Genomic DNA, 10,964 nt, shown 5'->3' with positions numbered 1-10,964 from the left:
TAAAGTTTGGAAACTTAAATAAGTTTCTATTGCTGTGAAGAGGCACCATGACCACAGCAGCTCTTATAATGAAAAATATTTAATTGGGGCTGGCTTACAGTTTCAAAGGTTTAGTCCATTATCATTATGGCAAGAAGCACAGCAGCATGCACACAGACATGGTGGTGTAAAAGTTGCTGAGAGTTTTAAATTGTGATCTGCAGGTAGCAGAAGGAGTGCCATACTGGGCTTAGCTTGGGCATATAAGACCTCAAAGCCTGCCCCTATGGTGACACATTTCCTTTAACAAGACCACATCTACTCCTACAAGGCCATACCTCCTAATAGTGCCACTTCCTATGGGGCAAGCATTCAAACACATGAGTCTGTGGGGGCCATAGTTATTCAAACCACCACAGAAAATCATGTCACATATATTCAAAGCTATTTACTGTCAGTACCTTTTCTCTGTTCAGTGGCATCCATTGATTCATTATTCTACATACTTAGCTATCTACAAGTACACAATTTACACAGTATTAGCTACATAGCATAATGCTATAGAAACTACAACATAGTACTGTTTCTGTGGTTGGTATAAACAGTTAGTGGTACATTGTTGAAGGAATCCCCTGGTGGACTCATGTGAAGCCCTTTGAAGAAAGAAGCCAAGAATCTGGGAATTATAAAGTACAATGGTCACATTCTGAACTACAGACAGAACTGGAATCCCATGCTAATTTGTGCATCACTAAATGAAAAGCCTAAGGAACCGAAAGGACCATCTAATCTGTTTCCATTTTTTTCAATGCTTGGAGAAGTTTTAGATTAATAGCTTTTGATACTTTAATGATGTCAAAGAGAGACTATAAGAGCCTTATTAATTCCATTGACTTTCTGCCAAGTAGAAAAGTCAATTTGTGATTACTGGATTAATCTATTCTGATTAGGAAAATTCATCAAGGCAAGGATATTATAAAATGCAGAAAAGTAGGAACAATTTATAAAAATATATAAGAACAAATTTAAAAGAACAAATTGGACATGAGTTTAAAATTCCCCTGGAAAAATATAAGAGATCACCAGTTTTATGTATATGTTAATATTTAAAACATTGTTCCATCCTTAAATTACCAAGATAGTTTTCATTTTCTAAACTGCTTAAAATTCCCAATTACAATCTCAAAGCATGACAAGGCACAAGCCTAAAGTGTTTTGTTTTGCTTTTTAATATTTATTAATTAATTTATTTTACAGCCCAACTGCAGTTCCCCCTCCCTTTTCCCCTCCCAGTCCCCTTCCACACACACACCCTCTGTGCCCCAACCAACCCGCTCCTCCTCTGTCTCTATTCAGAAAGGGGCAGGCCTCCCGTGGACATCAACAAAACATGGCTATGAAGTTTCAGTGAGACCAAGCACCTCCCCTTGTATGAAGCCTGGACAAGGTGATCCCGTATGAGGAGTAGGGTCCCAAAAGCCAGCCAAAGAGTCAGAGATAGCCCCTGCTCCCACTGTCAGGAGTCCCACAGGAAGACCAAGCTATACAACTGTCATGCAATTTGTTGTTTTTATTCTTACTACATGGATCGGCTAATAAGCTCTCTGTCTTCTTGGTCTTTGCTTCCTGTGGAAAAAAAAAGAAACAAAACAAAACAGTAATTAAATCCTCACTATCTCGATGCAAAATTTTCAAGTTTGCTGACACATTAATAAGATAACAACAACGTTCTAAAGGAAGCAAAGTCATTACTTCAAGTAATTGTGTCCTAGGCTAACAAATTGGCTGATTTTTTTTCTTTCTTCTATTTGAATTTATTTTCAACTAAAATAAATTCTGTCCTTGAACATGCATCTATAAGCAAGACCTTGGACAGACTGTTATCTTATCATCAAATAAATAATGAAAGCCTTTAAGAATGTTCTAAACACTAGTTCACATTACCTTTGCCAGCATATCAAATACCATAGGGTGGGAGTATTAAAAGCTTTAAAATGATTGTGCTTTTAGTTTTTAGCCAAATGGACATGTTTTATTCAGAAATCCACAAACAAAACTTTATTCGGTTTCTCCAAATTACCCTTGAGATGTATCATTCCTTCCTGAGTCCTAAAGGGTTTAGTGGCCTGAATGTAGCCTCCTCCCCCTCTACCCTCACTCCTGTCCTTTCACCGTTACCTCCTTACATTATCCTTTTACTCATCAACCTGTCCCTCTGTTCCCTTCAACCTGGAACTATCCACTGTCTGAAGGACCCACTGATTCCTAGCTCCCATCCCTCCTACCCTGCCAACATCAGGTGCAATGCTTGGCTTATCATTTGTTTTTCAGTATACTCTCTTCCCCATTCATATGCTAGCCTCTATTTCAGCCTCACAGTTTCTCCACTGCAGATGTCATTGTAGATGCCATTTTACATCAATGATGTCATTGGTTTTTTTGCCCATCCCTATTATTAATAGCACTGAAGCCAAGAATCATGCTCATTATCATCTTCCTCATTATTATCTTACATCTAAAGCAGCTATATTCTATTAGACTCATTCTCCCTTAAGAGAAATCCAATAAGTAAAGGAAGGTCCAAGCACATAAACATTGGCAGCCATGGGATTACTGGACTGAGACCATTTTTGTCAACTCTGCCAATCATTAACAGCTATTCTGACTCAAGATCTCACATTAGCTTTGTCTTCCACAAGCTTTTGTAATACACTCTGGGATATGTTCACACATACACACACACACACACACACACACACACACACACACACACAGTGTATGTCTTTATGTGAGCACACACACAAATATCAGTATTTTAGGACTGAAAGTGTTTTGGTGATAGTAATTGTTTGTGATAACTCAATATTAAATACCCCTGATGGCTAAAGAATTATTTTTCACTCTGATCATGGGAGAAAACTTCAAATTAGGTAGGATAACATATAATTCCAAGCTGCTGAAGGGAACTGATGAAAACTTCTAGTCCATGTCTGAAAACAGTTTTTCTGATGGTATTATATTTTCTAGTAATTATTCAAGAGAAGTTGAAAAAGAGGAGCAAGCTTCATTTCTCAGTATACCTTTTTATTTTTTTGTCCTTTTTGCTATTCTGCCATGTGGCATGATTTTTCAAAAATTTGAATCCATCTTTTAAGGCAGAAAACCTACTTTACACTGACTGTGGATGCTCTTCCACACTTGATTTCTGCACATAGACATGGGAGCAATGCTGACTGACTCCATTGAAGAATACAGATCTCTGTACAGGAGGCATGCAACCTTTGAAGGGTCAGATGTCTTCACTCCTATTTCTCTGCCTTATGATATCTGCCCACGTTAAAGCCTCCAGTTTATTGAGGTATCTTCTTGATGTTATTATTTGAACACTCATGTTTTAACTTTAGAAAACTGAATAAACATTGAAGAAGAAAGGCTTTTCTTTCCTTCTCAATAACAGAGTATTTTACTGTTTACCTTTGCACCACATACAAAAAAGGTTTGACTACTGCTAAGAGTTTCAGGCTTTGTTTCTCAAGGTAAAACATGGTTTTCCAAACACAAAGAAAGCAAGACATTTTTATGAGTTCATCTCCCCTCCCTCCCTCTCTCCTTCCCTCCTCTCTCTCTCTCTCTCTCTCTCTCTCTCTCTCTCTCTCTCTCTCTCTGTCTCTGTCTGTCTGTCTGTCTGTCTCTCTCTCTCTCTCTCTCTCTCTCTCTCTGTCTCTCTCTCTCTCTTCTAATACACACAAACATACTTTCTTTCTTACCATTTTCCTTGCTCTGCAAACTTTCTTCATTCTATATTTCCTGAGAAGTAGTGAAAGCAGTTACTCTTAAAACCTCTAAAGAATTTACTAATATTAAAGTTCCAGTTAAGTCTCTCCACTGTTTAGTGATAGGGTTTTTCATTCTGTCCAAAGCTGATTGAAGGTCTTGTAACACATCTCTATAGCTATTTCCATAATGAGTGTTCCATGTATACAGAAAATCATAGGCAGGCTTCCATATTGTCTATAAAAGAAAAAAATTGAATGAAGTGAGTAGCAGACAAGTAACATACAGAGAGAGACAAAAAACAGAGAGATTTTTTTCAATGTTAAAGACTTAAAATAAAATGAAATGCCCATTATGTGAATTTTGTGATTTTAAAAATAATCACTATCATTTCTTATGTCCCTATGTTTCTAAAATTAGAGTGTTTTTGCAAAATATAATGGTTATAAAGTATGGACTTTTTCTTGATCTACTGTTTAGTGTATATTGACTGGATGTAAATATAAAATTCCCTGCATAATTTAAATTTTACATTTTTATTATTTGTGTATTTATTTATTGCGGGTGTGTGTGTGTGTGTGTGTGTGTGTGAATGTATGCTATAGATTTATGTGGAAGTAAGAGGATAACTTGATGGAGTGAGTTTTCTCCCACCATGTGGGTCCCGGGGGTGAAACTCAGTTGTCAAACTTCCTGGCAAGCCCCTTTATCAATCGAGACATCTTGTCAGCATCATAGTTTTTTATAACAAACACTATTGGGATAAACTTAATTCTCTGACTTTTAAGATTAAGGTTTTATATATATGTATTTGCGTTGAGTTCTATGATGCTACATATTAAAATAATGTGCTATCCAATATGTTTTACACTTTTAATTCATTCTATTCCAGCAAATCTATCCACAAGGAAAACTGTAGCTTGATGATCAAATCAAAATAAAAACAAAAATAATAGTTCTTTAACTAAAAAACTTACATTCATGGTACATTTTATGACCCAAAGAAAGATCAGTATTCTATGTTTTTTTACTCTGCTTCCACTGAACACTTACCCACACCAATGACATCACTGTTTCCATAGAAATAAATGTATGTCAAAGGAGAACTTCACATACAAGCAAGTATGTGATGGTTACCAAGGCAACAGGCTCAGAGGGAATGAAGACAAAGGCAAACCAAATAAGACAAATGGAAGAACACAGATATATACACAGGTTAACATGAATTTAATCTAGAAAATAACAAGACATACACACATGATTTGAATATTTGGAACATAAACTTTAGTACTCACTATTTATTTGTGCTTACCAAATTAACTTATTTGTAATTCTATCACTTATAAAATGTTAAAATCACAGACTTTGAGCTTACTATTACACAGAATTGCTTTCTAAAAATGGTGCCTCCATTAACATCAACATTACATATAATTGGACCTAATTTTTCCACTTGCATCCACTATCACCCATATAGTCTATAATTGAAGTGGGAAGAATTAAATCTCTAAGTGATACCATTATGCTTTGCTTCAGTCCACACAAAAAAGCTCAAAGAGTAATGTGATGTTATTTGTTCAGTTAATGTTTGAGCAATTTGGCATTTCTGAGGAGAAACGAGCACCTATTCCCTCACTTCTCTTGCAAAGGCTAATATTGTAAAATAGAGAATGAAGTGTAATTGTCAAAGTTACATCATGGTAAGGTATATGACATAGAAGCAGAAGTCACCTCAGAGCAGCAGTTCTTAACCTGTGGATCACAACCCCCTAAAGACCATTGGAAAGTGAAGACATTTACATTACAATTCATAACAGTAGCAAAATTACACTTATGAAGCAACAACAAAAATAATTTTATGATTGGGCGTTACCACAACATGAAGAACTGTATTAAAGGGTCACAGCATTAGGAAGGTCTAATTGAGAACCACTGCCTTAGAGTTTTGGATATAAGCTTTACCATCACTGATTCTATTTATGGGAAATTGTATCTTCTGCTACTGAAATAAGGCCAGGGGGTGTCCTAATTTCTGAAGGTTTCCATTGAACACAAACTACCCACACTACCAGTATTAAAAGCAACGAAGACAAATTGAGCTACATTAATAGAATCTTGTTAGGGCTCTATCTCAACTGTCAGTGCTTAGATTCAGAGATGCACTGAAAAGGTAGATTAGTCTCTGTGGATGTTTCATGCTCTGCACTTATATTCTATATTGAATCCATTCAATCACTAATATTCAACTAGTTGGGATAATACTTTTCTATTTGTCATCTATTGTTAACATAATGTTATGTATATTTAACAGCCCCTCAGACTTTTCTAAGTCACTTTGTGACTGAGTTGGAAAAAGAAATGTATTTGGAAATATTTACAATAGGCAGTAACGGATAGCAGTGAGTAAAAGATGATAGAACAGAAGATTAGCATAAAATACCATAGAACGTAGGTATCAGTTGGGGATTTCAAATGGGTGATTTCAAAGCTCTTTACTGTGCTGCACATACAAGTGCTTTTATACTCATGGGCAGTTAAACTACCCCACTGACTTTTCCAGGCAGATAAGCTCTGCATGGCATACCTTGCTGAGCAAGGTAAATTAGCATATACAGAAAAGCCCCAAGGTGTGTTCAGACATGAATAGACTTCTCTGTGCTGTCAAGAGACTGGAAATATACTCAGGTGATGCATAAATTAGAGCCTACATCTCTGCATGCACTTGCACAGAGTACTACATAACCCCTTCACATAGACAGTTTGTACAGAACACAGAATAGTGCAACCAGCACTGGCAATTCAGAGAAACATGGATTGACTGTTGAGGTCTGATCTCTATGTAAGACTTTTGAAAGTACAAAGAAAGCTCCCAGGAGTACCCAAATTAATCAAAAATGTAAGGGAGGAAATTGCCTTAAATTCATTTGATGGTCCCTGAAGTCTAAATCATATCCAGACAGAAATGGGTAGGAGAGTGTTAGACTAGAAACACAAGGGCATGGATTACTTTCCTGATTTGAACAAAAATATGAATGAGATTTTCCATCCAGGTTTTTTCTTCAATATAGCAAATTTAGCCTGCATATTTCTTCAGTATAAAATCTGATTTGCTATATACAAAATCACTAGTGGCTTTCAACCCAGATAGTAGAAAAATACCATCACACACAGTATAAATATGATAAATACAGGTCCACTAATTATTTTACTTGCTAAGTCAAGATTCACTTGATACATATCCCTGCAAAAATTTTTGTTAAACCAATGCACAAAATAAGGAATAAGCATGGTGCTTAGATATAGCAGACAGTTGAACAAACATTAGTACAATGGATAAACAGATAAGACTTGATAATTAATAACAATTACAAAAAGTATACCTCTCAACTGACTTGCATCAATCAATGTGAGAAACGAGATCTTCTCCTTTTTTTAAGGTTTTATTTTGTTTTATGTCTATGTATATATGTGGACCATGTGTGTGACTGGCACCATCAAAGGACAGAAGAGGGTTTTGTATTCCCTGAAACTGGAGTTATAAGTGGTTGTGAGCCACTGTGTGGGTGCTGGGAGCCAAGCCCAGTACTCTTCAAGAACAGCCAATACTCTTAGCTGACGAGCCACCTCTCCTGCCATAGGACATGATCTTGCCATTGGATAGGGAGTGATATACTGTAAAAAGGAAAGTAGGTTTTACTGCCAGAGTCATATGTTCACAACCAGGTTCCATTGCTTATTTGATAGTTCAGTTTGAGCTTTGGATTTTTAAGCTATAAACTATGTATAATCATTTCCAAGTCTTATTTCTTCAATAAGTTACCCCAAGAAGTACCCATATTATAGTTTGCATATAATACTTTTTAGTAGTATATAGTGAAAAATATGCAAACTTTTAATAGAGGCAAGATAAAGAAGCTTTTTTTTAGCTCTATGGAATATGAGATAATGGACAAGGGCTATCTGAAAAGAACTTAAAATGGACAAACAACTTGAAAGCAGTCAAGAATTGAATATCATTCATGTCACAGTGATGAAGAGAAACATATGAATAGAAGAAAATGTCAAAGAAGATAAAATGGGGGTGGAAATTTAAACTTCTGTTAAGTGTACTATAGTAGATATAAGTAAGATCCAGAAGCAAAGAATGGAGAGGGGGGGAGAGAGAGAGAGAGAGAGAGAGAGAGAGAGAGAGAGAGAGAGAGAGAGAGAGACCCAGCTGACTCAAAAGGATATCTAGTGGCTTGCCTAGAGTCAGTTTCACAGCCCCACATAGCTGGTGATGTGTGTGTGTGTGTGTGTGTGTGTGTTTAGTATTAAATCAATAGATTAAAATCATCCAGGTTGGGAGTATTTATATCATGGAAATTAGCAAATTCAATGATTGAGGCATTTCCCCTCCTGCAAAGCCAGTCATTAAATTTTTACCACCATGACAGAGGGTATCTTTTTCTGTTACCGCCCTCACATCCTGTATCACAAAGTGATGCAATGAAACATGTAACATAGGCAAGCAAGGATATGGACATTCTGCCCACCTGTGATAACCTTAAAAATGTCAGTGTAAAGTGCATAAAGGAGGACAAGCTGTGAACAAGTGCAAAGAATCAAAACCTGACCCCAAAATGGATCACATACAGAATTTGAGCACTGGAAAGAAATACAACCAGGGGAATAATCATCAGGAAATGGGTGAATTTTTTAAAGAAGGAAAAAATAGAAAAGTGAACGTTCTATAGAGGAAATCAATTTGTGGTTTAAATCCTAACTTTTCCATATAAAAACTTTAAGATTATTGAGGACTGAAAAGATATTCCATCTAAAACATCTAAGAAGAAAGGCTAACTTTTATAGGCCAGAAACATAAAAACAAAAGGATGTTTGAATCATTTTGAAAAGTAGTTTAGTATTGGTTGCTTTTCTGTTGGTGTGATAAAAATGTATGACCAAAACCAATCTATAGAAGAAAGAGTCTAGTTTAGCTGAGGATCCAGAGGGCTAGATGTCCATAATAATTGGGGAGGTCTGATAGTAGGTAAATGGAACAAGAAGATGAGAGATCACAGCTCAACCTCACATGGGAAGTAGAGGAAGCAAGCTTGAAGTAAGACAAGATATATTCTCTCAAAGCCTGCCCCCAGTGACAAACTTCCTCCAGCAAGGTTCCATACCCTAAATGTTTCCTAATCACCTCCCCTCACCAACAACAAACTGAGGACCAAAGTGAACAAATGCATGAGCCTATCAGAGAAATTCCCCACTTAAGCCACTACAATAATTAAAGGGACAAATAATAATGAAGTTGAGAAAGCACACAGCTCTGTCAACAGCTTTAAACTGCATACAGTGAGAGAAATACTAAAATTTAAGAACTATGTTATTCTTCAGCAAACAAATTATCAGGTGTACTAAACATAACTTTTCTATATTAAGCTTCTCTACACAAAGCCATATTTCCTCAGTGCAATAAATTGGACAATCAGTTTTTGTCCTTTATGGAGAAAATGGATAATATTTGGATTCAAGTTCTTAAATACGTCCAAATTTAATTTTTTGAATTTATATTTTATTTATACTTGCCTCCATAAAATGAAAATACATCAAAGACAAAAATAAAGAAGATAACTTGCATGTATCAATTGGGTAAAATTCTATATTAAAATAGAGTAGAGACCCATGAAGTTCACAAAAGATTCACATTTTATAAGAAATTACAAATAAAATAATGTCTCTATCCCTGGAAATGGTGGAAAGAATAACGACTTGAGTCAATAATTTTCTTTTCATATCAACACAAGTTAAACACCAAAGATGAGCAATAAATTCACAAGACCTCCTCCACATTTCTCTTACGATTTATCTAATCCAAGTTTTAACAATGGTTTTCCCAGTTTTATTTAATGTTATGACTAAGGGAAGACATGCAGATACTCTGTTCTTGTGCTGTGGATATCAAAAGGAAGTGTGCTGCTGAGACTTGGTGTTTGTTGAGTTAGTCTTAACCACAGTGCAAATTCCCTAAGCCCTTTCATCTTTGTCACAAACATCTGATGCACAGCTTTATTCTTAGTCCTCTGGTCTCATATTTCCTTTTCTGTGTATATGTATATGTGGTGTGCTTTTGTGTATATGTGTCCATGTGGTGGGGGATATGCATGTACATGTGCACTTGTGTATGGAAGCCAGATAAAATCAATGGCTCCAACTTTGTGAATCAAGACAGAGTTTTCTCACCCATTAACCTAGTGTAGCTAATCAACTTGCTTCAGGGATTTGCCTTTTCGACTTTTGTAACTGCTAAGGTTGTAAGCAGCTGCCATGCCCTCCTGGCATTTACATGGAAGCTGGGGTTCAGCTAAGAACTCTGGTTCTCAAGTTTATGGTCAAAGTTTTTAGCCACTAAGCCATATTCCATGCCTTTATATTACTTAATGTTAACTTCCTGGCAGTATAGGCTAATCCTAGAACAGAAAACGTGAGGCTAATGGAGGCATAGCACTCTTAACTTTTCATCCGTGTGCTCCCCTCTCTTTATACACAGAGAAGTAGCAAAGCATTTAGTCTATTAAGTTAAGTGATGTTGTTAGAGTTTTCCTGCCTGGCCCAGTCAGGACAAATCTCTCTTACCCGCCAGTCCCACAGTCGCTCAGACCCAAGCAAGAAAGCACACAGAAACTTACATTGTTTACAAACTGTATGGCTGTGGCCGGCTTCTTGTTATCTACTTCTTCTCTCTTAAATTAACCCATTTTTGTTAGTCTATACTTTGCCACATGGCTTGTGGCTTACCAGTGTCTTTACATGTTGCTTCTCATGGCGGCGGCTGGCGGTGTCTCCCCCCAGCCTTCTACTTCCCAGAATTCTCTTCTCTTTGTCCCGCCTATACTTCCTGCCTGGCCACTGGCCAATCAGAACTTTATTTACACAGAGGGATATCCACAGCAAAGTGATTTTTCAAACTTCCAGTATAGGCATGGAAGAAATACGTCTTTCCTTTGATTTACCTTCTCAGTATCAGCAGGCACGGCAAAAGTAAGGGAACAATGATGGTGAAATATGGGAACCAAATGAAATGAAACAGAAATAGAGACAAGAACAATCAACTTTTACATTTTTTAGCGTACTTATTCCAGGAAGCCAATACAACTCATTAGCTATTATACTAGATGACAAATTGCAGCAAGATCAGGAGCAATTCAGAACTGAGAATCCCA

The 10,964-nt window shown here is 36.6% G+C and overlaps 1 protein-coding gene across 1 annotated transcript in view; it reads right to left on the bottom strand.

Moving 5' to 3' along the window:
• Positions 1–1,537: 1,537 nt before the first annotated feature.
• The window catches only part of Macc1 (MET transcriptional regulator MACC1), an 89,483-nt gene continuing 80,056 nt past the window's right edge, over positions 1,538–10,964 (bottom strand). The window contains exons 7-8 of the mRNA XM_036206402.1: positions 3,747–3,990; positions 1,538–1,605 (exon numbers count right to left, since the gene is read on the bottom strand). Of these exons, the coding sequence (XP_036062295.1) occupies positions 3,778–3,990 (213 nt within the window). The 3' untranslated portion in view covers positions 1,538–1,605; positions 3,747–3,777. The remainder of the gene's footprint in view (positions 1,606–3,746; positions 3,991–10,964) is intronic.

The sequence above is a fragment of the Onychomys torridus genome, chromosome 14 (assembly GCF_903995425.1).
Source record: "Onychomys torridus chromosome 14, mOncTor1.1, whole genome shotgun sequence".
Lineage (NCBI taxonomy): Eukaryota > Metazoa > Chordata > Mammalia > Rodentia > Cricetidae > Onychomys > Onychomys torridus.
The sequence above is the reverse complement of the archived record's forward strand: the minus strand, read 5'-3'. Positions and strand labels throughout refer to the sequence as shown.